The 18,263-nt window shown below is 34.6% G+C and overlaps 2 protein-coding genes across 2 annotated transcripts; one reads left to right on the top strand and one right to left on the bottom strand.

Moving 5' to 3' along the window:
* The first annotated feature begins 9,331 nt into the window (after positions 1-9,331).
* On the top strand, positions 9,332-10,436 carry LOC127143841 (uncharacterized). Its single transcript, XM_051079084.1, has 3 exons — positions 9,332-9,568; positions 9,682-9,862; positions 10,174-10,436. The coding sequence occupies exons 1-3, from the start codon at positions 9,332-9,334 to the stop codon at positions 10,434-10,436; spliced, it is 681 nt and encodes a 226-aa protein (XP_050935041.1).
* Positions 10,437-11,608: 1,172 nt separating this feature from the next.
* Positions 11,609-17,632, bottom strand: LOC103498406 (peptidyl-prolyl cis-trans isomerase CYP40). The gene is made up of 9 exons (XM_008460994.3): positions 17,331-17,632; positions 14,897-15,397; positions 14,600-14,687; positions 14,429-14,481; positions 13,019-13,123; positions 12,750-12,825; positions 12,168-12,205; positions 12,019-12,090; positions 11,609-11,927 (listed from the first exon to the last, which is right to left on the bottom strand). The coding sequence occupies exons 1-8, from the start codon at positions 17,499-17,501 to the stop codon at positions 12,037-12,039; spliced, it is 1,086 nt and encodes a 361-aa protein (XP_008459216.2). The 5' UTR covers positions 17,502-17,632; the 3' UTR covers positions 11,609-11,927; positions 12,019-12,036.
* Positions 17,633-18,263: the final 631 nt, after the last annotated feature.

Here is an 18,263-nt window from a genome sequence, read left to right as displayed (position 1 = left end):
CTTCTTCTTCACACCCACGATAACCCAAGACATTCCAGTGAGATTCTTGATTTTTAAAATTTTTAGGGCAGTGTATTTAGATTTTGATTTGTTGAATATTTATTCTCTTAATTAGTTTTAAGATTGGGTTTTATCCTTGTAGTGTTTGCATAGTCTTGATTAATGTTTAGATTTAAGTAATGTCTTGTTGAATATTTGTTTTGTTAATTAGATTTAAGTAATGTCTCGTTGAATATTTGTTTTGTTATTGTGTTTTCACTTCTAGGAATGAAGTTGTGGGTTTAGATTGTTGTTATTAATAGAACAACAACAATATAATTTTTATTGACTTGATACGAAGATCTTGATTTTAGGTTTTGGGAGTTGTTGTTTTGATTGTTCTCTCTCTTTGTAAGTGTAATTGTTGTTCTTTCGAATGTGTGATTGTATACTTTATTATTAAGCAATTTACACATGGCTTTAATTCTAACACATGGATTTCTAACTTAGCTACTTAAAGTTTTGTACTTATTATGGATCGAAGTTGGATAAATTTAAAAGATCGAGCTTCTAGTGAATATTTTGATGGTGTTGCTAACTTTATCGAAATTGCAACTAATTATTTCGATGAAGAGGAAAGAACAAGAAGTCCTTGTTCAAATTGTTTGAATGTCAATTGGAATAGATTAGACGTTATAGAACGTCATTTGTATAAACATGGTATGTCCCCGACTTATAAGCGATGGATACTTCATGGAGATACTGTTGATCTTTCTCCTTTTTTAAGGTTTAATTCGAGGTTTCTAGGTGCAACGTTTTCCAAGAAGAGAATGTAAATCTTAGAGAAAACATTGGAGTTAGAGATACTATGGATGATGAGATGGTAGAGATGATTCATGATCTACATGGGCCAATGTTTGAAGAATGTATAAGAGAATCAAACGAGCAAGATGAGTCAGACAAAATAAGTGGAATGTTTCCTGAAATAGAAGAGGAGTAATATCCGGGATGTCTAAAGTTCACTTCATTTAATTTTTTAGTGAAACTTATGCACATTAAAGTACTTAATTGTTGGAGCGACAAATCCTTTGATATGTTGCTTGAACTATTAAATGAAGCCTTTCCGAATAGTGTGAAGCTACCTGCCTCCTACAATGAAGCTAAGAAGAGACTACGTGACCTAGGGATGGGATATGAATCAATTCATGTGTGCAAATTTGATTGTGCTTTATTTTAGAAAGATTATGGATCACTTGACAAATGTCCGCATTGTGGAGAGTCTAGATATAGGTTGAATGATAGAAAGGGGAAACAAATTCCACATAAGGTGCTAAGATATTTTCCACTAAAGACAAGGTTGCAAAGATTATTTCTTTCAAAACATACCGCAGAGGATATCATGTGGCCAATAATACTCATTCCTTACAACTTGCCTCCTTGGAAGTGTATGAAAGCACCATTCACTTTTCTATCTTTACTCATCCCTAGTCCAAGGTCTCCTGGCAAAGAAATTGATATTTACTTACAACCATTGATAGATGAGTTAAATGAGTTGTGGGTGGATGGTATTCAAACGTACGATAGTTTCAATGCTTCTTTCTTCCAACTCCGAGCTGCACTGTTGTGGACAATAAATGATTTTCCAGCTTATGGTGATTTATCTGGTTGGAGGACAAAAGGTTATAAAGCATGCCGATTTGCAATGTTGATACAAGCTCAATGGGACTAAAGAGCAAAATTTGTTATATGGGACATCGTAGATATCTACCTCTAACACATGCATGGCGTAAAAGTAGGCAACATGATGGAAAACAAGAATTACGAGGAAGTCCAAATATTTTATCTGGACAAGATATTATAAATCAATTGAATTCTATAAGTTTTCCACTGTTGAGCAAGAATCCTACAAGACATGACATCAAACGAAAAAGGACAAATTGTGAGCATAATTGGACTAAAAAAAACATTTTTTTTTCAATCTTCCTTATTGGAAAAACCATAAACTACGTCATAAACTAGATGTGATGCATATTGAGAAAAATATTTGTGATGACTTGGTAGGTACTATATTGAACATTGATGGAAAGACTAAAGACACCATTAAAGCTCGTGAGGATCTAGCTAACTTGAAAATAAGAAAGGAGCTTCACATACAAGAGATTGGAAATAAACGTGTAGAGCCTCATGCTTCATACACGTTAACTGCTGCTGAAAAAGTTGACTTTTGTACGTTCTTGAAGTCTGTGAAGTTTCCAGATGGTTTTGCATTCAACATATCTCGTTGTGTTAATTTGAAGGAAGACAAAATATGTGGTTTAAAGAGTCATGATTGTCATGTTTTATTACAAAGACTTCTCCCAATCGGCATTCGACCATATCTACGTAAGGACATTTCTACTACTATATCAGAGTTGTCAAATTTCTTCCATGCTCTATGTAAAAAATCTTAGGGAATTGCCAAAAATAGGTTAAAAAAAGAGGTTTAAATGAATTTTTGGGACAAGTTTTCAAAAGAAAGACTTTTAGGACAATTTGGGTGTGAATGGACAAAAAAGCCCTTCATTAAATTTCTATCCCTCTCTATTGAATTTTTCGCCTACCCACGTTCGCTTTCCCTTCTCTTTCGTGTAGAACACCTGAAGTAAAAAAAAAAAATCTCCTTTCGTTGGCTTTTGAAATTTTCCGCTCTGCTCTTCGAAGATACCCCGACTGTTCGTTTGTCGTCGGTCCTCTAGTGCATTTCGTCGCTTCTCCTTTTCGAACCTAAGAATCAACTTTGAGCGTTTTCTCTTATTTCAGTGAGTTTTATCTGTAACCCATTTTCAATATATTTGCTGTAAATGTTTGGTTTTGGAATCGACTTATTTGCTGGAATTTGTTCCTTTTTCTTCAGGCTTCAATCATGACATCGACATCGACCGACGGACCCTTGTACAAGATTAATCCTTCCCATCATTTTTATTCCCTAGTAAGTTGTTTGTCTCATTTAGAAAAGACAACACATAATATTAAGGCCAAACTCAAACCCGATCAATTAGCCTTATTTAGGAAAACAAAGTTTGGGCACTTTTTGGACCTAAATATTGTCTTTAATGGGCCACTCATCCACTACTTACTGTTAAGGGATGTGGAAGATGAAGGAAATGATTCTATAAGTTTCTTACTAGGGGGCGTTGTTTGTACTTTCGGTAGGAGAGAGTTTAACATCATAACTGGACTATGGGGTCCTAAAGAGGACTATATTCAGTTGGTTGGGAATAGTCGACTGTTGGAGAAGTTTTTCAAAGATAAGGAGTGTATTTATGTTAGCGACTTAGAGGATATATTTTTGGAATACGAGGGTGATGACGATGATATTGTGAAATTAGCTTTAGTCTACTTTATAGAGATATCTTTGTTAGGAAAAGATAGGCGAACCAAAGTCGACATTGGTTTTTTCAAGATTGTTGATGATTGGAATACATTTAATAATTATGATTGGGGTCGGATTGTTTTTGTACGCACGCTAAGTGCCTTGAAAAGAGCCTTGGACAAGTAATATGCCAAGGGAAAGAAGAAATCAACACAGATAAAAAAATATACTATCAATGGATTTCCGCATGCATTACAGGTATGTGACTTCTTACTTCTTACTTCAAAACTTATGCATACATTTAAAATTAAACGATCGTTTAGTTATTTTAAACGATCGTTTAGTTATTTAAACGATCGTTTAGTTGTTTTTTAACGATCGTTTAGTTATGTTAAACGATCGTTTAGTTGTTTTCAAACGATTGTGAAACCACTTGTTTATATATCTATATATATCTTGTGGCACTTCCTAAACTTGTTTGTCAAATGTCGAATAGGTTTGGGCATATGAGTCTATACCAACCATCATTGGATGTGGTGTAGATAAAGTAAACGATCATGTCATACCACGAATGCTGAGGTGGGTGCGCCAACAATCACCAAAGTCCCAAACTATAAGCCATGTATTTGACTCGCCAATGGTAAGTAGCAAGCAATAGTAACTTACTTAAGGATCACATGATTTTGTGCTTATTTCTTTGTCCTAAATACATTTGCCTTTTTCTATTTGCAGTTTATATAATTAAGGAGGTCATTGAGATGACACCTAAAGAGGAGCAGTTGAAAATTGCTTCAGGTGATCTTTTTGAAAACTTCCGCTTATCTACCATTATTCAGTCGAAGAATGGTGGTTCAAAAAGAGTAAGAGAAGTTGTTAATGATGAAGATGACTTCAAAAAGAGTAAGAAACAGAAGTCCAAGATTAAGATGAAAAGGGCTATTCGGAATCTCCAAGATCGAGTAGCGGTTGTTGAAGGGCAATTTAATAGTATAAAATCAGATATTGACGAATTGAAGAGCATGATGTCAACCATATTGAAGCACATTGGACTTCAAAGAAAGGTTAGGAATGAAACTGTTAAGTGTATTGACGTTAGTTGTTTCATATTTGGTAATTACTCATACGTTAAGTTGCATGTTCTCGCTAATTCATTTTGAGGTTCCATAGGGTGACGAAGGGGACCGCAAGGTGTCCGAAGGCTTAGTAGATCATACATTAGAAAGTAAAGAAGTGGATAATGCTAAGACCGAAGATGTTGACACAGGCGGTACCCCTAATTGGTTGAGGATGCCAAAGGAGGATGAACACATTGAACTTAAAAAGAAGGTTTGGTTCCATGTTCTTGCTAATATTGATGTTTAATTTCTATCATTATCCACACTAATGCATTATGAGCTTCCATAGGGCGACGAAGATGTGTTGGAGAAGAAGGTTGATATTGGTTTAGAGGAGCCAATAGATGTCGTTGACGATGAGGACGTCACAAAGATAGAACCATTTCTCACTCAACGACCATATGTTCGGCCCGTCCGTAGGAAGCGTGCAAGTGTTTACCTATCAACCCCATTCACAACTCTACCTAAATGGTCTGTGACATCAACCACCAGCACCTCTCAGTTCTGAACCAATTATTTATGATCCTATGCACAAAATACTTGATGTCCATTTAGATAGATTTCGAGCTTGGATTACAGACAAGCGTACAGACGATGAGGTGCGTGAAACCTTTCATGGGAAAAAATCGAAGGTTTTTTTCAGAGACTTGTTTATGTGTCGCCGGTGGTTGGCGAATGAGGTAAGGGATTATCTTATCATTTATGTCATTATAATTTTTTCATTGTTATGGTTCTATACATTTACTGCTTACTTTTGTTTCTATTAGCATTTGGATGCATTTTTTTCTTTTCATTCACTTGGAGATTAAGGCAGCCGGGATACCTTCTTCTCATAACTTCACAACTGCAGACACAATCTTTATGGTTTGGAATCGTCACGTTACTTTATGTATGTATTTGCGTTTGATATTTGTCTTGCGGTCCGATATTTGCGTTTGTATGTTTTTCTTTGCAACGCATTTTAGTTGCGAAGTGGCCCCTATACAAAGAATGTATTAAAGAGAATCGCCCGTTTGACTGGGACGAAGAGTATAGGTTGGTTGACTATGTTGTCGGGTCAAAAGAGGACTTCCAAGATCCTTAGGCAAGTGATGATTACGTTTATTCTCCATTCAATGTCCATGGAAACCATTAGGTTCTATTATGCTTGGATTTGGTAAGTTGTCAAGTGAAAGTATGGGATTCGCTTCCGTCACTTACAACTGCCGAAGAGATGACAAACATATTACTGCCCATTCGACAGTTGGTGCCAAAGTTGTTAGATAGTACTGGCTTCTTTGATAGGAGAGGTAGATCATCAACATACAAGGAACCTTGGCCAGTTGTCATTGTTGACTCAATTTCACTTCAACGAAATAATAGTGATTGTGGCGTATTCACCATTAAGTATTTTGAGTACATAGCTGCTGGTGTTGGTTTAGATACATTATGTCAAGAAAACATGTCCTACTTTAGAAAACAATTAGCATTTCAATTATGGACCAACACTCCTATGTATTGAAATATTTACATAAATCACAAGTATCAATTGGCTGTTCGATTATTCTCTATGTTGCATTTCAATTAGTATCAGTTGGCATTTCAATTAGTATCAGTTGGCATTTCAATTAGTAGTATCGATTATTCTCTATGTTGCAAAACTACTTGTAGCTAAACGATCGCTTGATTTTTTTTATGATTTTAAGAAGATCGTTAAGACTTTTCTAAACGATCGTGTAAAGATATGTGTACGATCTTTTACATTAGTGTCATACATATAAACGATCGCTTAATACTCTTCACCTGAACGTTTAAACATCGTTTATTAAGAAGATCGTTTAGACATCGTTTATTAAGAAGATCGTTTAGACTTTACTAAACGATCGCTTAATATTTTGACGTTTATTAAGAAGATCGTTTAGACTTTACTAAACGATCGCTTAATATTTTGACGTTTATTAAGAAGATCGTTTAGACTTTACTAAATGATCGCTTAAACATATGTGCACGATGAGTATTTCTCTACACGAATATTTTGTGATATGTATCTAAACGAATACAAATATTAACTCAAATATTCTTTCTCAACATGCAAAGAATAGCTCTACATGGATTAGGAGGTGTACCAATTTGATTTTGAAATAAATAGTGAAAGTTTGGAACGTGCGAGATATGTGCGAGATACGTGCGAGATAAAGCATGAGGGCCTAAGAGAGTTACTAAACATGCAAAGAATAGCTCTAAATGGATTAGGAGGTGTACCAAGTTGATTTTGAAATAAATAGTGAAAGTTTGGAACGTGCGAGATGTGTGCGAGATAAAGCATGAGGGCCTAAGAGACTTACTAAACATGCAAAGAATAGCTCTAAATGGATTAGGAGGTATACCAAGTTGATTTTGAAATAAATAGTGAAAGTTTGGAACGTGCGAGATACGTGCGAGATAAAAAAAAATACGTGCGAGATAAAAAAAAAACCTTCATTCCTTCTATTCCTATTGCTTACTTCTCCTCTATTTGATCCAACTAAATCCTCATCCTCTAGTTTAATTAATTTTTCACTATCCATTGAACTTTCTAAGAACCTAAAACCAAACTTTGACTAAACTAATTTACGACAAATAAGTCCAATTCCAAAAACCAGACAATTACGGATGAAAATAGCACCAAATACCCCAACCAAACATTTACTTACAGCAGATAAATTGAAAATCGGTTAGACATGAAACCCACCCAAATAAGAGAAAACGCTCGAAGTTGATTGAATGGTCCGAAGAGGAGCGACGAAATGCACTGGACAACGACCGACGAATGGCAAGCGACGAAGGGCAAGCGATGATGGGCGGAGTAGGTTCAGGTGTTCTACGCGAAAGAAAAGAGAAGAGAAAGGGAACTATACGCGAAAGAGAAGGAATCGATCGTGGAGAGAAGGGAAAGCAAACGTGGAAGAGGGAAAGGAAAGGAAGGGCTTTTTTGTCCATTCACACCCAAATTGTCCTAAAAGTCTTTCTTTTGAAAACTTGTCCCAAAATTCATTTAAACCTCTTTTTTTAACCTATTTTTGGCAATTTCCCAAAAAACGTTGAGCATACCAGAACTAGACAAAATGCAAGATGATATAGTACTCATCTTATGTAAGTTGGAAAAGATCTTCCCACCAGCTTTTTTTGACGTGATGGTCCATTTAGCTGTCCATTTGCCATGGAAAGCAAGAATTGTTGGACCTGTTGGATATAGTTGGATGTATCCAATCGAAAGGTATGTGAATTCTTTATTGCTATTACTTTTATGATGTAGGATTTCGACATATGTAATTTCGTTCATGTTGTCTCAGGAGTTTGCGTTATTTGAAGCAATATGTTAGAATTAAAGCTCGACCTTAGGGTTCAATTGCAGAAGCTTATGTCATAAATGAATCCTTGAACTTTTGTTCTATGTATTTACATGGCATTGAAACAATGTGTAATAGAGGGGATCAAAATAATGATAACATTGATGATGAGGAGATCAACAATTGTGGTCTATCAATTTTCTCTCAACATATAAGGTGGTTAGGTGGTGCCGTATTTCGACAACTAACCCCTGATGAGTTAGAAAAATCACATTGGTATATTCTAAACAACTGTGATGAAGTGGAACCTTATCTCCAGTACGTATCGCTTTGCTTAAATTCATTTTTAATATTTTAAATATGACTAAAAGGTTACACGAACTTGCAAAACATAGGGAGCATATGAGGATCCTTGAGTCGAGTAATGGAAATGGTGATATGTATAAGAGACAACAATTAGAATTCCCTACTTGGTTCAAAGCAAAGGTATGTCTTTTTTTGTGGTCGTACCTTGCGTTATACAATTTTTTGTTACATTAAGCAATGTCTTTTTTATTAGGCCCAAAGGTTGCATTGTGATAAATTCATATCCGATGATTTGTATGCCCTTGCTTGTGGTCCGAATGATTGTGCTCGCTCTTATAGCGGGTGTATAGCAAATGGAGTTCGATTTCACACTAAAGATCGTGATAGTCATCGGACCACTCAGAATAGTGGAGTAATGGTGTCAGGTGGTGATGAAACCGGACAAATATTTTTCTATGGTGAACTATATGAAATTATAAGGCTACAATACATTTGCATGAAGACAGTTGTGCTTTTTAAGTGTGAATGGTATAATTATCAATTAACTTCGGTGTAAGACTGAATGATCCATGGACCATGAAGGTGAGAGGAAAATTACAGAATGAATAAGTAATTATGTTGATCAATTGTGGGGTCACTCACAATTTCATTTCAGAGAAATTGGTGAAGTTATTGAAATTATCAACTAAAGAAACTCCTCATTATGGAGTAATTTTAGGGTCTGGGAAGGCAGTCCAAGGTAAAGGAGTTTGTGAAGAGGTAGAAATCCAGCTTGATAAATGGACTGTGAAAGATGAATTTTTGTGGTTAGAACTTGGCGATGTTGACATTATTCTTGGGATGCAATGGTTGTACTCCTTGGAAGTAACTAAAGTGGATTAGAAGAATTTTCTTCTGACATTCCAATATCAAGGCCAAAAAGGGAGCGTTAAGAGGGATCCAAGCCTCACCAAATCTAAGGTTATATGAGAGAGAATGAGCTATATGCTAATAGAAAAAAATGTAGCTTTGCAAAATCTAAGGTTGAATACCTAATGCATATAATATCTGAGCAGGGGGTAGAAGTCGATCCTAAAAAAATTAAATCAGTAGCTGAATTGCCATGTCCAACCAATGTGAGGGAAGTTCGTGGATTTCTTGGTTTGACAGTGTATTATAGGAGGTTTGTTCATCAATATGGATCAATAGCTGCTCCTCTAACATAGCGAAAAAAGGAAGGATTTAAATGGTCCAGTGCAGTAGAAGAAGCCTTTGAGAAGCTTAAAAAAGCTATGGTGACTCTCCCTGTTCTAACACTGCCTGATTTTTCTCTACCATTTGTAATCGAGACAGATGCATCAGGATATGGAATAGAAGCTGTTCTAATTCAGACAAAGTGGCCCATTGCTTTTTATTGTCATACTTTGGCTATGAGAGATAGGGCAAAACCAGTTTATGAGAGAGAGCTGATGACAGTTGTTTTTGCTATCCAAAGATTGAGGCCATATATGTTGGGGACAAAGTTTATGGTCAGAATAGATCAAAGATCATTGAAATTCCTACTTGAGCAGAGAGTAGTACAACCCCAGTACCAAAGATGGTTAGTAAACTTCTGGGGTACTTTTTCGAAGTGGTATACAAGCCAGAGCTGGAAAATAAAGCAGCAAATGCCCTTTCCAGATTGCCATCAGTTGCGAAATTGTACAATTTGACAGCTCCAACTATTGTTGATCTTGAAACAATTAAGGAGGAGCTGAAAAAGGACCACAGATTGCAAAAGATAATAGCAGAAATGAGTGGTTTAGGAGATGGATCCAAAGGAAGTTTCTCAATCCAGCATGGGATATTAAAGTACAAAAACAGACTGGTAATTTCTAAATCTTCATCATTAATCCCTGCTATACTTCATACTTATCATGATTCGATTTTTGTAGGCCATTCTGGATTTTTTAGAACATATAAAAGATTGACTGCTGAGTTGTATTGGGAAGGAATGAAAGCGAATGTAAAAAAATATGTGATGAATGCCTAGTATGCCAAAGAAATAAAACACTTGCTTTATCTCTTGTTGGTTTACTTTTACCTTTGGAAGTACCTAACCATATTTTGAGTGATATTTCTATGGATTTTGTAGAACGGTTGTCTAAGGCTCATGGTTTTGAGGTGATACTTGTTGTGGTTGATCGTCTTAGCAAATATGGGCACTTTCTATCACTCAAACATCCATATACGATCAAAACAGTGGCTGATGTGTTTATAAAAGAAACTATGAGATTGCATGGTTTTCCTTCATCAATAGTTTTAGACCGAGATAAGGTTTTTCTCAGTCACTTTTGGAGAAAACTTTTTCGTCTAGCAGGGACTAAATTGAATCGGAGTATAGCCTATCATCCTTAATCAGATGGACAAACTAAAGTTGTAAATCATGGAGTAGAGAATTACCTAAGATGTTTCTGCAGTGAGAAGTCGAAGGAATGGGTGAAGTGACTACTGTGGGCTGAATATTGGTATAATACAACATACCAAAGAGCATTGGGGATAACACCCTTTCAAGCTATTTATGGACGACAACCACCTTCCTTAGTTTATTATGAAAAAGAGACATCGAATTCTACACTAGATAAACAACTTAGAGAGAGATGTGGCCCTAGGAGTTTTAAAAGAGCATTGACGTGTGGCAGAGGAAAACATGAAGAAGTATGCTGATAAAAAGATGAGGGATGTGAGTATCAAGTAAGTGACATGGTATTCTTAAAATTAAGACCTTACCGATAGTTGTCGCTAAGAAAGAAAAGAAATGGAAAACTCTCTCCCAAGTTCTTTGGACCTTACAAAGTTATTGAGAAGATTGGTCTTGTGGCCTAACTGGAATTACCAGTTGGTACATCTATTCATCCAATCTTTCATGTTTCTCAACTAAAGAAGATGAATGGTAAGCATGTTGTGCATTCTACAACACAGTATCTAATCGAGACTCATGAGTGGAAGGTTGTTCCGGAGATTGGGAGGTGCTAATTAGTTGGGAAGGACTACCGAATCATAAAGCAACATGGGAGAGATATGAAGAAGTGCAGATGCTATATCCAAAATTTCACCTCAAGGACAAGGTGAATTTGGAAGGGAAGAGTAATGATAGACCCCCAGTAATTCTACATTATAGTAGAATGGGGAATAAGAACCTGCATGTGTGATAAATAAAAGATAGACAACTGTAATGAACTGTGATAGTTAGTTAATTAGGACGGTTAGTTAGAGTGAGATATAAATAGCATTGTTTGGTCGAAAAGAAGGGTATGAATTTTGTAATAGAGAATTCAGGCTTGTTCATCCTTTAGAGAGAGGAGATCAAGATTGTAACCCTAACTTATTGAATTGAGAAATAAAGAGAGAAATTCTACTTGCAAGTTACAATCTTCATCATTATTCTCTATTCAAAATTTCCATTTGTGCAGGTTGTTTGCTTGTCATTATGAATTTAGCTTACAACGCTTTCGAAAGCTCTCATCCAAATAAGTATTTTATATAATAAATTCTTGAACTTCAAATTTCATGTATAATATTCATTCACATAAGTAACTTCTAATTTTCCATTTAATTCAAATCCCAAGTTCAAGATTACACCAACCATATTGTATATTACAATTGTTTAAACAAAATTGATAAGTATCCATAACAAAAATCACAAAAAGCTACTTATTTGTCTATCTATATATTTTCATTGATTAGGTAACTATACAAACTGCAATCTTGTAGCTTAATAGATAAGATACTAATCATCATCTCAAAACTTGATGGGATCAATCCTCACCTTTCAATTGCAATTTTGTATGATCGAACCGGCCATTAACAACTGGATATCTATCTTCACATCTGGCTCCAAAACAAAACCTGAAATTTGAAGCCATGGGTTTTCTTCTTTATCATATCATATCATATTATACAAAAGGAGAAATGGAGAAAAAAAAGGTCACAACTCTACCATTAGGGTAGCAAAGTCCTATAGGAACATCTTGCCATATGCTTTCCTCTCTTGATCACGTCTATCAGCAATCTGTTGAAAAAATTAGTCCTTAATTAAACCATCATTTATTCTTGGAATCATAATATAAAATATTAATGTCTACCAACCTTTTTCTTAGCAGCAGCCAGCTCTTTCTTTATTCCAGCTGGAAAAACAAATCCAAAATAATAAAGAAATCAAATACTCATGTATTCTGTTAAAACAGGGAAAACATAAACATTAAAAAATACAACACACCAACTTACATGGTTCACCAACATTGTTAGCTATGCCACTAGCAGAGGGAGAGATCAGTTTTATTTGAGAAAACTAGATAATGTAGATTGTAGAGGCACGTGTAGGGTAGAGGCTTTTATACATTAGATCATCTCTAAATCATATGATCAAAATTGTAATTATCATAAATACAATGACAGTCAACGAGATCTCGTGTTTGGTCTTTCAAAGTGTCAGATACTAGATTCAAGGATTCCTAAAAACAAGATCTGGTGACGTGACGTGTTCATGTCCATAGTGTAATATTTATAAGTATTTACTTATAGTCTAATATGTTCGTGTAACTGTGTGGTGAAATTCCCAACCAAAATACATACAAACTATACCAACTTTCAACTCAAAGGAAAACAAGAAAAGTGGGGGAGTAATATCTCAGGCAACCAAATCAGCCAACTGGAGTAATCATTACTCACCATCATTTGGCTCCAAATCCAATGCCCTTTTAAAGCTTTCAACTGCAGAATCAACGTCATTAAGAGCCATGTGTGCCTGATGAGTGATAGGTGACAAGGTTAGTCAAGCAAACGTACACGTAGAAGTAATTATGAATCTGACCCAACCGAAAACTAGATAGGTTCAATAGGTTGTAGTCATTAAATTGTAAAGAGCATAGAAGTAATCAAAAACATAACACCAGTAGTCATTTCATCCAAAAAGTGATTCATCAATGGAAGGTACCAACCTGGCCTTGGCGGAACATGGCTTTTACATTGTTCACCCCTTCACGAATTGCAAATTCAGTGTCCAATAATGCTCCCTTTAGATCCCCTAACTTCAGTTTACAAGCCTACAATAGATGAAAGGATAACATGACTACACTAAAAAAGTGAAGCATCTGAAACATGAAACATGTCAGTAGCATCAAACAGTCGGCCACAATGTGCACCCAAGGCCATCTCCAGTCACGTTTTAAACGTTTTAGTTACTCCTGCACCTTAGTGAATTAACACAATTTTTACTTTTCTTTCACATGCATATGTATATAATTAAGGTTCTTCTCTCATCGACTTTCTAATGAGGAAAGGAGAGTATCAATGAAACATACTAAATAAAATTCCTAATGTCAATTCGAACCGAGCTTATTAGATAAACAATAAATTATTATTTCAAAAGTCAATTGGTTCGATCTCTCAACCCAATATGATAGTTGAATCTAAATATAACAATAACAATGACCTATATGTTTAATATCTACTTCTCACTAAATAAACTTTCATCTCGAAGGATGAACTTCATGTCGCAGTAAATTATATTTTATCTCCAACTTCCAATATAATATATTCTTTCTATTAAACATGCATCTTCACTGGGACTAATAACAATGAAGATCATTTTCTCCAAACAAAATACACCTAACACAGAATTAATTCGAACAATCCTTTCCATACGAAATGGTATGCTTCAAATTATGTTTAACCTTCGTCCTTGAGATCTTAAAAAATGGGATCATATTTGTACGAGGGAAGATTCATGAATGCCTACAAAATAACATTTCGTCACTAAGCCTATGTTTGGGTTGCTATAACTTTTAAAATAATAAATGTCAGCTTTGCTTTTTGAAAAATCAGCTGTGTTTGGTCAATTTTATTTTTGAATTAGAAAACTAAGCTAACTAGCTAGTATGATACAAATTAATAGTAAATTGATATAATTAAAATATTATTTTAATTATTTTCACATTGATAATTAGATCATAATTTATTATATCATATATTTTAAACATTTTTAAGATTTGAATTTCAACTAATTTGTTGAATTTGAATTATTTGATGAAAGTTTAAGAAAAATAATTGTGATAGAAAATGAATTTAATTAAAATTTTAAAATACATGTGAAAAATATATTAATATGAAAATAATATTATTATAATATATTTTATAATATTTTTATTTAAATGGTTGAGAAATTAGGGTATTTTTAGAAAAGTTGAATCTAACCGCTACCATTATTAGTTATAATTTAAAATCATTTGTTTGATTATATAACAATTTCATTCACCAAACAACAAAAGCGGTTAAGATTTTCTCAAAATCTCTTTCCACCGTTTTAAAAGCAATCCCAAACAGAGTCTAAGTACTTAATGAGAACTTACAGAGCTGTTTGTGAATATCTGCGATTTGGTCTTCCTCAGACACGTACTTTTCTCTGTTAAGAACATAACAGATCAAAGATCTGAGTAAAGTCTAACCAATATACGGTTTCCATAAATAAAAGTAATGTGGCTTTCGTTTTTGAAGTAAATGCAGGTCTATGAAGAGTTTACCTTCATCAATCCCTTCTCTCTCCCAGCAAATGTCAAGATATCGCAAAGCCTTCCTGTATTTTCTGAGAGCCATCTTGTAATCTTGCTTCTATGAATTTTTATATTTATGATAAAAAGTGTCGAGTAAAATAAAGTTAAATTTTCAAGAAAACGACGCAAAAAGTGAATAATTGATGACTATAGCCGACAAAGTATAAAAAATTAATTCTCTCGTGATTGAAGGGGAAAAGAAGACGATAAGTGCCAGAATGAATGCACATAATAAATCTTCATGGAGCCATTATAAAATAATTTTACCTTAAAATGTACATTACCAAAAGCCTTGATAGAATCCACAGCGCTCATCCACCAAGAAAGTTCAAAAGGACTCTGGTCTAGATCAGCAGGCCAATCAGGAAAGATATCACCATCCTTGAACAAATTTGATACGCCGTCATGGGAACCTTCAGGGATTTCTCCACAATCCGCAATTACAACATCAAGAGTTGGACGATCATTCTCACCGGTTATAACATGTTCAATTGAACGAACTACTCCCATTCCTTTCACCACCTTCCCAAAGACTACATGTTTTCCATCCAAATGAGGTGTACGTGTTGTTGTTATGAAAAATTGAGACCCATTGGTATTGGGACCAGAGTTAGCCATAGACAACATTCCTTTCCTTTCATGTTTCAGTTCAAAATTTTCATCTTCAAAATTCAAACCATAAATAGATTCTCCCCCAGTACCATCGCCAGCGGAAATGTCCCCACCTTGAATCATAAACCCTTTGATTACACGATGAAAGCAAACACCCTAAAAATTTAAACAATTGTGACTTCAAATACTGAATAAAAGAATTCAACATGATCGTGCTTGAAGGAAAATGAAGTTGAGCATTCTGGAATACGTAACCAACCTATGTGCCAAGCCTCCATAGCCAGCCACAATTTTAGGTAAAGCCACAAAAAGAGTGCAATATTATTGAAGAAAATACATTTCTATTCATATAATTTCCATGGTAATCGTGTCAAGAAGAGAGTCAACAAAAGTTTCAACAAGAGAATCTCCATGGAAACAAAATTCTCTTTAACGCATGAACTTTCTTGCAAGTATAAATAAATAGAAGTCAAATTGTCTACCATAGGCAAGAGGATATATAGTAAAACATATTTATTGAATAGTAACAAACTGCAATAAGACTTGAATATGGATTTCTAAAAGCGTTACTAGTTTCTTGCTAACATTTTTTACTATTTGCTACCGTTTTTACCATTTTAAATTCATAATTTTTTTTATTCTTTCCTACAATGTTTACTATTTTCTTATCAAACTAAAACAGTCTACATACCAAACACATACTATTATAATCCAAACTAAAATAACCCCAAACTAAAATAGTCTATACCCAAACACAAACTATTGTAATCAAACTATAATAACCTAAGACTATAATAACTCACTCCTTGCCCCAAACAACATCCGATTATTTAAAACATAGATTTTAGTTCAATATAAAAGTATGTAGGTAAAAAATGAGAGTTTGTGCAACTTATGTGATGTATGGATGGAAAAAAATGTCAACCAAGAAGTAGAAAGGCGGAGAGAAGGAGAAACATCTCTATGAGATTGGAGAAAAGATAGCATGGTCAACTCTATCAACCAAAAAAATCAAGGAAATATAAAATGTACACGAATGAGATACACCTAACCACAAAGGCCCTAGTCAGTTAACCTTGCACCCGAGTGATGCTATTGCTATGACTAGATTGGTCGCCTTACATGCCGTTTGAAAAAGCACACGTAGGCAAGCCCACGCTAGACGCAGCACTTCAAACAAGTAAGGCCCCTTAATAAGGCCCATTAAAAAGAACTATTTGATCATTAAAAAAGAAATTTTGAACTTTTTTTTTCCTTTGCTTTAAGGTACCTCATGTTGTTAAAACACTGGCCTTAAATAGCACCAAGTGAGATTGGAAAGGCTTTTCTCAGAGAGTTGCATCTTGTCGGGCCACGAAATATGTTAGGTTGAGGGTGCTTTTCACCATAGAAATCAAATCATGATGATACTCTATAACTCATCCAGATGACAAATTATCATTAGCAATCAAAATTTTCCCAGAAGATATTGAATCACTCTATAGTAATGTCAATTAGCAGTCATATAAAGTAAAGTTCCACAGCAGCCACTTTTCATTTCCATTTTCTAAATTTATTCTCCAATTTATATATGAACGAAATACAGAAAGGAAAAAGAAATGTTCCTCTCCTATCACAATTCACAATTAGAAGAAAGCAAGATCCCAGCCAGAAATGACAGTATGCCTTTCTCCAACACAAATTTAAAAACCAAAGGCCAGAAAAAAGAAATTAAAGACATAACTTCGTAGCTATCTTTTCTTCAGTTGCAAACCATTCTCGAAATCAACATCCAAATACACAAAAACAACGGAAAGCAAAACAGTTCAGTACATAAACAATAAAGAGAGTAAACAGAAAAACGCAAGTTAGAAACGCACAACAGCGAAAAAGTCTTAAAAAGGCAAGAATCATCCAACATTTCCCGAGGAAACCACTATCTAGTAAAGCCAAAAGCCAAAAGCAAAAGTCAGCCCAAGTAGCGGAAACAAACACTTTAACCAAGCAACACAAAGAAACAAAATCATCAGAACTACAAGTGCTTGCTTCAACTTCCATAAAAAAGAAATAAAAAGGAGTAAAAGAGAAAAAAAGAGAGATATATAAGGACCTTGAAATGGAGAGGAAGAGCGGTGTCAGGAGAAATGCCTTTCTCACCAGTGCAAAGCGCCCTGAAATTGTCGGCAGTTTTAGGAACGAGGTCATTGTAAAGCTCAATAACGATTCTTCCTTCAAGCTCTCCGCCTATGGTAATGTCTAAGAAGCACCTTGGCATGGGCATGGCGGTGGGTGTGGGTTAGATTTTGGAGTGTTTGTGGAGAAGATGAAGGAGAAGGAGGAGGGTCTCTCCGTTTAGTTTTTTGTTTTTCGTTCTTTTGCCGTCTTGGTTCCTCTCCCGCTATTTATTTCTAAATTGTAACAAACCTCTGTGCTATATTTAAAATGAATTTTGTTTTAGTTATATAATATATATATATATATATATATATATATTATATAATAAAAAATAAAAATGTATATATAGTAATTAGTAACCCACTCGCCACGGCTTCACAAAATTAGTGGGGGAATTGGTATGGTAGGGAGTTAGGACTTAGGACATTTGAAGATCGTGGGAGTGGGAGTGGGAGTGGGAGATTATTACTATTATTCCCCAAGCAAATGGACCCCACGGTTTTACTCTACATCCTCCCATTCTCATTCATTTCATACTAATTTTTTCTTTTTTCTTTTTTCTTTTTTCTTTTTCTTTTTTTTTTCTTTTTTGAAAAATAATATGTATAATAGTTCTTTTAATTATGAATTTACAATAATGCTTTCCCCATATTAAATGGAAATACTTTTCATAATATAACAATAAAATATTATTTTTAAATATTTTGTAATTTAAAATTAGACAAAAATTAAACTATGAGTAAACCACTCAATAAAAAGAAGATAAAGAGCTAAGCTTTAGACGTAAATGAGTGCACTTTTTGTACATAACTCCAAAATCTTAACCCCTTCAAATAATAAAGTAAATATTGTTTTTAAAAAATAAAAA

Source organism: Cucumis melo, chromosome 11 (genome assembly GCF_025177605.1).
Source record: "Cucumis melo cultivar AY chromosome 11, USDA_Cmelo_AY_1.0, whole genome shotgun sequence".
NCBI classification, from domain to species: domain Eukaryota; kingdom Viridiplantae; phylum Streptophyta; class Magnoliopsida; order Cucurbitales; family Cucurbitaceae; genus Cucumis; species Cucumis melo.
The sequence above is the reverse complement of the archived record's forward strand: the minus strand, read 5'-3'. Positions and strand labels throughout refer to the sequence as shown.

Coding starts and splice junctions, on each gene's coding strand:
- LOC127143841 (XM_051079084.1), top strand. CDS start 9,332: ATGGTGACTCTCCCTGTTCTAACACTGCCTGATTTTTCTCTACCATTT. Junction 9,569..9,681: donor TGTTGGGGACAAAGTTTATG/GTCAGAATAGAT, acceptor GTGGTATACAAG/CCAGAGCTGGAAAATAAAGC. Junction 9,863..10,173: donor AGGAGATGGATCCAAAGGAA/GTTTCTCAATCC, acceptor TGGATTTTGTAG/AACGGTTGTCTAAGGCTCAT.
- LOC103498406 (XM_008460994.3), bottom strand. CDS start 17,501: ATGCCCATGCCAAGGTGCTTCTTAGACATTACCATAGGCGGAGAGCTT. Junction 15,398..17,330: donor CTCTTCCTCTCCATTTCAAG/GTCCTTATATAT, acceptor TTAAATTTTTAG/GGTGTTTGCTTTCATCGTGT. Junction 12,091..12,167: donor TGGCTGCTGCTAAGAAAAAG/GTTGGTAGACAT, acceptor TTTTTTCAACAG/ATTGCTGATAGACGTGATCA.